Source organism: Argiope bruennichi, chromosome 11, assembly GCF_947563725.1.
Source record: "Argiope bruennichi chromosome 11, qqArgBrue1.1, whole genome shotgun sequence".
NCBI classification, from domain to species: domain Eukaryota; kingdom Metazoa; phylum Arthropoda; class Arachnida; order Araneae; family Araneidae; genus Argiope; species Argiope bruennichi.
The window spans coordinates 34,016,949-34,027,660 of record NC_079161.1 but is presented as its reverse complement, the minus strand read 5'-3'; the positions used below and the strand labels follow the sequence as shown (position 1 = coordinate 34,027,660).

The 10,712-nt window shown below is 31.3% G+C and overlaps 1 protein-coding gene across 1 annotated transcript in view; it reads right to left on the bottom strand.

Moving 5' to 3' along the window:
- Positions 1–1,486: 1,486 nt before the first annotated feature.
- The window catches only part of LOC129956511 (probable E3 ubiquitin-protein ligase HECTD2), a 31,366-nt gene continuing 22,140 nt past the window's right edge, over positions 1,487–10,712 (bottom strand). Inside the window, 3 exon segments of the mRNA XM_056068431.1 lie at positions 1,487–1,825; positions 8,207–8,350; positions 9,466–9,581. Of these exon segments, the coding sequence (XP_055924406.1) occupies positions 1,705–1,825; positions 8,207–8,350; positions 9,466–9,581 (381 nt within the window). The 3' untranslated portion in view covers positions 1,487–1,704.

Genomic DNA, 10,712 nt, shown 5'->3' with positions numbered 1-10,712 from the left:
CAGTAGATAATGGAAGCAGAGATTTTATTCACGGATATTGAACATAGTAAAATGTTTACATGACAGCAAAGCTGGGATAGTAAAATATCAGAATCTTAAAAATTACTTCCATATCCGAGTAAACTTCTAAAATGTTAAAAGAGATTTCCGGCCAACGATTGAAAAAGTCTTTGTACGCCTATTTGTTTAAGAATTGAATATTCCTCATTATTTCCATCAATGCTCTCGCCGTGATACAAAATCGTCATTTGACGATCAGATGATTTTTATATAAAGTGTGATTTCCTTTCTTATCAAAATTAAATATATTTTATTAGTTGATAGAAAGGTGTAAAATATTGAAAAAAGTAGAATATTTAGTGTTCTTATTAGATTACTTAAGTTACAGGATTGCGATTGTTAATGAATCACATTTTGTCTTTCTTCTAAAATATAATGATCAATGACTACTAACGTTATAGAGGTTCATTGCAGTTCATTGGCCAGCCGGCGCCTTCAGCTGCATTGATGGAAAAGTTTTGACTTGAGATAAGTGAAATTCCGGAGAGTGCAGAAAAACAGGTGCTATGTGGAAAGCAGAATTAATTTATTTTAAAATGCCTAAAGTAAAAAAAAAAAAAAAAAAAAAAAAAAAAATTAAAATAGAAAAATTTTAAAAAATAAATAAGTGCTTGGAAAGATTTACTATAGAAATGATCGATTAAGTGATAAACTTTATGAAGAGTTTTTAAAACTTGATTTATGGACGTGTAAATAATGCATATTTATGAGTTTTTAAGCAAAATGTAAGCATTCATTCTATAGTTGAAATACTTTATATTTCATGGGCTATAAAGATTTTAAATAACAATGATAAAAACTGCTATATATTTATAAATGCCAATCAAATATAGTTACCAAACTTTTCTTTTAATATTGAAAAGCATTTTTCGAAAAATTAAAACGAAAGCCAGCTAATTTTTATTTTATATTCTGTTGATTGGAATGTATATGTGTTCACCAAACTGCGAATTAACTTCCAGGTCAAACCACAGTTGCGTGTTGATTCTTGCCAGTCATTCGTATTCTAAATAGCTAGTTCAATGACACACGTTTTGCCAAAGCCACCATTAGGTGGCGCTGAATTTACCCATTTCATTCTGAGATTTATCTATTATGAGTGAATGTAATGTAATAATGTCACTCATAATTTATCTATTATGAGTGAATAAATTTTCATTTAAATTTATAAAGAATATTTGATCATGTCTTTTAGAAATGCGTAATTGCATTTTTTCAAATTAAAGTACAAAAATTCGCATTCATACAAAGCATAAAGTTTAAAAACAAATTAATTTAATGTTTTGCTGTATTTTGAAACGTAAATTTATAATGAAAATAACAAATGCCTTACAATTCATTTAGAATAAGAATCTTTTCCCCTACTTTAAATGAAGCTGCTTTTTTACAGATAAACAAATTAAATTTCACAGTTTTTACTCTTTATTGAATTTTTAGATAGCATATATGTACAGTATATTTTTGTTCATAGTAACTTTCGTTCCGAAAGGCTATCCCAAATGTTCAGCAATCTATTCAGCTCCAGTTGCTTACTTTGCATTCCAGTAGAAAGTTTATTTATCTCATATCCGATTTTTAAAAAAAATCGATTTCTTAAATCTCTATTTTTATCTCAGTAGTACAGGATGCAACAACAGAGGGCGCTTATTCCAGCCCAAATCCTTCAGCATTGGAAATGGCGATCGTTAATTTTTCTCTCAAAATATCCCTGTTCTTGTACCTCGGGAGTACTAGCTGATTGAAACAGGTGTGAGAAATGGGCAACCTAGAAGTAAAAAGAATTTTGAATTTGTCAACAAAAACAAGATTTTGATAAACAGCTGATTTTTAAAACATATTTTATACAGCAGGTAACGGATACACATTATTCAAGAATGATACTCGTCACTCGAAATGGTTGTTAAATAACAATGTTTCAAAACAGACTTTTAAAGGAAGCTTGGTGTTCCAACCTATATCTCATGATATTCATATACTAATTAGTTGCTGTGATTAGTAGCTAATTTTAAATGCTTTGTTAGGCAAGCAATTAAGTATGCAAAATATATGCCTTCTAAATCCACTTACTGAATTTCGATTTTTAATAAAAAAATAAGTATACGTATCTAAGTGCTAAGGTTTAGAGAATTTTAATTCCATTTCTTCTTTTCATTGATTTTAAGCTGACTGTCTTAAAATCATTGGTTGAATTGTACTTTAGTGTGTCCCCGCGTTTGTCGCCAATATAAGAACCCGACGAAACGATCTTACAGTAACCCAAATGCTATTTTGTTTACTACTTTTTACAATGGTTGAGTTGTAAATGAACTACAACTATTTTATCAAAAATGTTAAATAAAAAATAAAATATCGACTAAAGATTTAGTTTAGTTTTGTATTATAATTAAAAGTTTTTTTACTGCAAATAAGATACTGCAATGCTATTTTTAATGTGAATACGAACAGAAAATGTTTATTCTTTTGCCATTCTTAACTGGCGGCATGCGCTTGAAGAAATCGTCTAAATTCTTACTTTAAAAATCCTCTGCAATCCTTCAAAATGGATGAAGGGTGAGGGGAATATATATATATATATATATATATATATATATATATATATATATATATATATATATATATAGATTACGAGTAGATGAAGTTGGGAAAAGGATGCTTTGCATGGAGAATGTTTTGATTGCTTCTTCCTCTGTTGTTTCTTTGATTATTTACTGTTCCTGTTCTTCACATAGTCCATATACTCAATGTGCTAGTGTTATGACTTGGAATACCACTTTCGTTTTCGTAATCGGAATTTGATGAGGCTATTTACATAATGATGATAGAAACGTATCAGAGTATTTACAGATGAAGTAGACTGAAATTGATCAAACGATCCGTACATCAAAAAGGTCAAAATAACGTATCGTACAAAATTCTGTACTTGAAGCAAGCAAAACATATTCTACTTAAATCAAAACAGGGTTGACAGATTTCAAGCTGGAATAAAATGCAACGCAAATTCTAAAATGAAAATAACAGGAAATATAAAACTTATTAGGAGTGGAAAGTGGATACCCACGAGTCCCCCAGTTTACCCAAAATGGGTGTAAAACCACCAGAGGGGAAACGGGAAGATCCACCCCAGCCCACCGGAGATCCCGCGGGCCAAACCAGCTCAACGGACAGATTTATTTGGTTCAAAGAAAATTACAAACATTGCCCCGACATGGGCAGTATTTAATTACATGAACTGATTAACATATAGTGGTTCTTGGTAATTCACATGGCTCTACCCATCAATTGGGGAGATTAGACAATTGCCCTGTCGGGGCCAGCAGAACTGACGAACACAAAAAGCAAAACTGGCAAAACAAAAAAGCAGAACTGACAAAAGAAAAATAAAAGCAGAACCGACAAAATAAAATAAAAGCAGAACTGACAAAAGAAAAATAAAAGCAGAACTGACACAGCAATAGCAGAACTGACAAAGCAAAAGCAAATTTATAGCTCAAATAGACTAACAACAGTTACTAACACTTTTATGCACATGGGCAGTGGAGGAGGAGGAAGGCCCATCGGGCTCTTTTACTAACCAGATGGATGGATAAATGAATGAGTGATATTTTAAGTATTGCAATTAAGTTTACTTAGGTTGTTTGATTAATAATATTATTTTATACTGTTTTTAATATGTTTGATGTTTCTATTAGGTGGATAAGAAGAGAGGTATTGTATTGTTTGATTTTTTTATTACGTTATTAATTATTTCCTCCCCCCTAATTTCATCTCATTACATTTCATCGTACCATCGGAACCCCGGGTTTATATTATTCTTACTGTTTTTGATCTTTTTTTTCTAGGTGTGGAAGGGGACCGAACCAGCAAGGAGTCGGGGATCCCAAACTGCAGGTATAAGTGTAATTTTTTCTAATTTATTAATTATTAATATAATTTAATTAATATCCAACCCGCCACCCGGTCGGCAGTAGTAGCCAAACCGGGGGGCCTATTTTTTAAAAAATTTTACTGTCCCGTGTCCCGATGGACTTTGAAAAAGATGGCAGACTGAGACGAAGTCCAGTCAGAGGGTGGGATCCAGGCATCAACTTCTCCAACACGGCCATGCACACTGTTGACATTACAACTGCAAAACGCAACACACAAAAATACGAAAAACACATCAAAATGGACAACACACATTAAAATCACATAGAAACACATCAAAAGTGGACAGGACAAAACACACTAAATAGAAAACGTACTTTAAAAACCCATACAGAAGATTAAAATATTCCCAAAATAAAAACTTAAAAGATAAAAACCTATAAAAAAAGAGGGGAGATCAATTAGTGTGGTGCTGCCTCGTAGCTATCTCATTTTACTGACCTAGACAGTTGCGATTAAACTATTTATCTTGATGAAAATAAATGTTGTTACTTGTGGAGAGCGGCGTGTAAATATGTAAAAACCTATAAAATATTCTAAAAAACTTCCATGTAAATGTCATTGATTAAAAATATATATCATTAAAATAAAGTGAATGGTATGAATCTATTATACAATGAGTGTGGGGTGAGATATTTAAAAACAGATGAATTAGTAGTCCAATAAATAAGATTTTCCAGTAAAATACATACAAAGTTCAATTTTAAAATAAAAACATAATATTCGTCAAAAACAGCTAGCGAAATCATACTATGTTCCCGCTCCCGCTGCTAGCAAAGCCGTAGGATGTGTTTTTTTAAGTAAAAAAATTTTGCCCGGTGCCTTCTTCAGATGCCTAAGGTATTGCTTGCTCTAAATTTTTCTCTCTACACAACAGACCGGCGCAGCCGGTTTGCAAACCTTCTTTATTTCAAAATTGTTAAGATAAGCAGCGATAGTGATCCTAAAAGTAATAAATAAATAAATAAAAGTCTCGGGAAAAAACTATGCTTATCAGTAAAGATCATCATTTTAATGCAGCAAGTGATAACTGTAACTGTTTGCAAAATTGTTTATTTTGTCCCCCACCTTTATTGGCGACGTGGCATCCTTGACGCAGCAAAGGGCACACTAAACTACCATTTTACCAAGTCATTATATGAAGGAATGCGATACCAGCTGTATCCTGTTTAGTTTGACGATTTAGCAGAATGAGTGATGATCCAAATGAGTGACGGAATAAATATTCGTCACATTGTCATATTTATTAAAAATTATTTATTAAATTTTCACCTGGGCTGTAACGCGTGTTAAATATTTTTACAAAAACGTTCAAAAAATCATTGATAGTACTATTCGGCAAAAAGTACTTGTTAAAATTATGACAGAAATTAAAAGAATAAACAAAGAATTATGAAATTTGTTAACTTGCTCTATAATTATAGAATTTACAACAGTGTAATAAGTTTTAGTGGTAAATATAGTTCTTTGTGTTTTCGTACAGAATACTACAAATAATTAAAAATAATTAATACTATAAATAATTAATAAATACTATAAATAATTCCTTTAATAAATAATTTTGAAAATTTATGCAAGTAATAAGAAAGCAAATGCCACTTGTGCAGTGTAATAAATTTAATATGAAATAGGCAGGATAACATTTCAGAAATAAATTTACAAAAAAGCAGTTTTTACTTAAAATTTTAATTCCATTCTGTTTTCAATTCTTGTCTGTGTGCAAAGAAGGCTGAACAGTTTCATGAGCGATTGGGCTGTTCTTCACTTGGATAATCTAGAAGGTTTTTATATGAAATTTTCAAATGCTTCAGATTTTTGTTTGGTGGGTATGACATTATTTCTCATAAATTATTGTGCATCTATCATCACACGATGTTTCATTATATAGAATTCGAATTATTATTGCGAGATAATGATAGAAATAGTTTATGTTCATGAGGTTAGTGCAATGCACTTTTGATTAATTTCAGTTACAGCTTTTACTGCTATAAGCAAACACAGCAGAAACGCATAAGTTCCATAGGAGATGAATAAAAAGAAGGGGGAGAGAGTGGAAGATATCAGACAAGAAAAAAAAAAGACAAGAAATTATACAAAATACTTACATTTATCGTGAATATAAGGATTTTAACAACGCCAGTAACAGATTTCATAGAAAAAAGTTTATCATGATGATCTGGGTGGAATGAACCATTTAGTCGTTTTGTAAAGGAAATTGTAATTAGCATTGCTGTGAGCAAATAGGAAGTGACAATGAATGAGCAAATTCGATAATCTAAAAAGTGTGCAGAACAACTTTGTTCTATGGTCATTGTCTTTCATTATTCTTTTAGGGGTGAAAAAAAATACAAGAGTTTATCTACCACTAATAATTTACTAAGACGTAAATATTTATAATATTGTACTAGCATGGCGAGCAACAACTGTAGCATAGCCCAACTCCTAATTACCGTGAGTTCCGGCTCCGGTTATTTACACCGCTAAGCTCATGGAATATTTGTATTTTCTCTATGAGAGTTTGCATATGGGAAAACACGGCGGATGTGCAAATGCTGGTAGTGTGTCTATTCGGTGAGGGACGCCACGTTCTTAGTCCTAAACGAATAGTTCTTAGTCTTCTGATGAACTAGGGCATATTTGTAATGAGATTAAATTTGAATTACGTGTTTCTTGTAGCTGTTATCATCCCCCAGACAGGAGGTACATGAGTGAACATTTGGCCTGATAAATATAGAAGCACCTTCTTTTTTATTGACAATATGGAATACTTATCTATCAAAGGTAAATTGAAATAAATTCTTTTTACAAAACTTTTTTTTTCGGTATATAATATATGCACTGAAAATATGAGCTTATTGTCCAGTTCCATACTAAGACATTTAATGCGAGATGCTTTTTAATAGGATTTCCAAACAAAATAAGAGAGTTTATAATTCATCTATTATGACTTTTTTAGAAAAAAAATGAAAAAGAAAGCCTTGATTTTATCAGATTTCTCAAAAATTTTGAAAATTCTAACAATTTTTCAATACGATTTAAAACCTTTTGTAATATTATTAGAACAAATGTTTCTATATTTCCTAATCCCAAAACAGCTGTATCATCTGAATAGAGGCAAGTAGGAAGGCATTTAGAAAATTCATGAACTGAAATAAAATAAAGAAGGGGGCCCAGAAAACTATCATGAAACGCTCCTACGCATATGTGCTGAATTTCAAATACAGTACACTCGCTAGTATCCAGTTCGCGACTATCCAGCCTAGTTTTCGTTTATCATAATTAAATAAAAGCAAGGCGTTGCATTGACAACATTGCCAAGGAATTAGAAGGGATGCTAATGGAAAGAAGGAATGGAAGAATTAGAAGGAATTAGAAGAAATGCTAAGTAATGCTACGTTCCTCCAACGTGTCATCTGCAAAATGCAAGTTGTGACAAGAAAAGAGTAGCGTTTTGCTCATTGTTTATTGCTTCATAAGTGTGTAACGGACCTCACTTGTTGCCGGTGTTCCTGATTATACCTGTACAGTACTCGTAAATTGTTCTTGGGGTATGCATAATATTTTTTTTTAGTGTACCACAGTGAAGGTTACAAAATTTATGTTAAAATGTGAATGGTTTATATCCTTTAACCTACTTTTTCTCTAATAAATTCTTGAAACGTGTAGTACAGTATATAAACTATCAGTATAGAGCCATCTATTTTAATTCGACACGTTACCGGCAACTGCTTCTATGATTCACCGGGAAGCTGCCGCGTTCACATTCTACGTGGCTTGAAATAAAGGGAAGACCTGGTACTCAATAAGAAGTGAGAAAATACGTATTTTAACAGTGAGTCATTGTATAAAAATTTTGTCTTCAGATATTAGTTGGCCAAGAAAAGAGTTCATAGAACTCTGGCCTATCCGGATTTTTTATTATCCGGCCTGTTCTTTCATCACATTAGGCCAGATACTCAGGAGTGTACTGTAGCTTTCTTTTAAGACAGGCCTTTATTGTTTTGAATGAAAATTTGCACCTAAAAATTTTTGATTAGTTTGAAGACAAACTAAAGTCAAACTTCAGTCTACGAAATGCAAGATATTATGAATAAATCAACTTTCATTGATTTTATTTACATAAATCGAACAGTTTCATAAAAGTACACTGCAATCCACGATTATGGCATTGATTATATACACTGCAAGAATAATTCTGTTTTGCTGGTGATACAATACTTACATATCAGTATTGTGATTAAGGGCAGAGATTTTAAATGTCATCTCTCCCATTCCTCCAACAGGAACTCTGTCACTTCCAGTTGTAAATCTTAGGAACTGTTTTTGCAAATCAGGGCTATAACTTTTCAGAATTTCCCAAAACTCTCTGAAAGAAATTACTTAAAAATTAACGTTGTGAAAACTAAATAGTTAAAAAAATAAATAAACAACAATTATCACAGTTTAAGTTTGTAGAGATCAGTAAATAAAAAATAATGAACACACAGAAAAAATACTATTTCACTTCCAAAAACTAGATGAATAAAATAAAATTAATAAAACAAGTAAATTTCTAAATAAATCTACATTTTTATTGTACAGATAGCTTACATGAAAGGATGATTGCAATAAATCGATTTTTTTTCCTAAGACCACTTATTATCAAAACCATGTACATCTAAGAATGGAAACAGAATTTCCTGATTGTATATTAACTAAATTTTGTTTATCCTATTATTTTTCCATGAGAAATCTGTTCATGACATATTGTCTTACTGAATTTTAAAGTTTGTACGATATGCAGATAATCCTTTTTGAACGTTTTAGACGCATAATATTTTAACATTCATTATTACTCTCAAATGGTTTGTTTTGTTTCCATATGAACAATACCAGAACAAAGCCCTTCCTTTTCCCTCTATTGTGTCATTACAGCAGCATAAAAGTTTAGTATCGTAATCCAGTATTGTTTTGCCTCTTTCGTCGACACTCCTCACCACAGAGTATATGTGTTTTCCCATTTACAGAGCAAAAGAATAGACTCGCCTACTATGTTTGAGAAGTAACAATATGCTTGTAGATATTTCAAAAACCAAGTGGTAGTCAATGCTATTATGCAACTTGTTGCTGACTATATTTTACATTAGACATTGGGTCAACGGAAGAAGAAGCAATTGCTTATGAATAACTACTCAAGTTACAGGAAGATATGTCGAACAGAAACTTTTTTTTTCATGTTACTGACTTTTCATATTTATCTTGTGTTCTCAATGTAGCAAGTGCTGATGAAGACGGAAAAGCTGTTTAACCTTTTTGATTGACTTTTAATCAAAATTTTAAATTTAACTTTTAATTAAGAAAAAGTAAAATAAAATTTTGTGAAAATCTTTATTAATGAGCATCCACTGGCCAAGAAGTGACTTCGTGGAAACAGTTTCAAACGATTTTTACATCATGCATACCCTTCCTTACAGCTTATAAAAAATATCATCAGAAATTTACTTAATGATGGGCTCTTCTTCGTGGAAGCCATCATACACGGTGACTTTCCTTAACTCGTCCATATCGAGAGTTGGACAACCGCAAACAAGCATTTCCACTTCTTCAGGACGAAGCATCTAAAAAAATTAATATTGAGTAAAATTCCTCGACATTTAGTACTGTTTGGTTTAGTACGTATCACAAGTATCTTTAATTAACTATCTTTCCCAATTTATTAATGCAGGGGAGTCACTTCCTGCAGCTGGTTTACATAACCCTATTTCATTAGGATTAAATCCTAGTTCTCACGTTCATATTGTATTATGGACAACTATTTAATCTCACCTACGTGCTATCTGGAATATCGTGGGATTAGTTGACATGATTAATCTTCGAATGACTATGAAAATAAAGATCATATGCTTACTTTGGTAAAATCCTAGATGGGCCCACTCTTGGCGACTTATTTGAAATCTCGCCAAGTTGACTACTAATAGAATATTTCTTATTAATATTAATTTTCAACTGAAAAACGATACTTAAAGGCCAGATATAATAATAATATTTTTTTAAAATTTAAATTTTTTAAATAATTAATAAAATTTTTCAAATTTTTAAAAATAATTTATAATTATAATTAATACTATAATAATAATAATAATCTATAATATAATATAATAATAATATATAATAATAATAATAATTAATTAATAATAATTAAAAAATTTAAGATTCTATAAGATTCTAGACAGTTCTCCATAATCCGTGTACACATTGGTTGCCACATTGGCGACGTTATTGCCACTCGTTTGGCGAGAATTCAAAAAGACGCCAAGAGGTGGGCTGTGCAAGGATCCACCCCTTATTTTTAGTGTTCCATTCCATATTGACTGCATCTATTATTCTATTTGGTGTATATTTTTCCGAAAGTATGTATACATTTTGTATATGGGGCCACTTTTAAGTTTCTTTCACTTTTTTTCCTTTCCTTTCAGATTAATTTTAGTACTTTTTCGAATTAACATGATACGTGTACGCCACCCATTGGTGAAAAAATAAACTAAAGAAAAATTGATGCTTAAGTTAACTGTATTACATGCAACAGTACCAACATGACATGGATCGATTTAATTTTAAATAAATGAACGAATAAAAATTCGGTAAAACTTCAGACAATGAGCTAGTTTGGAATACGATTTGGGAATTAGTGATATCTTAGAATAAGTACGAGCGTAATAAGCCTTTCTAAAAACAAATATATCCCATTT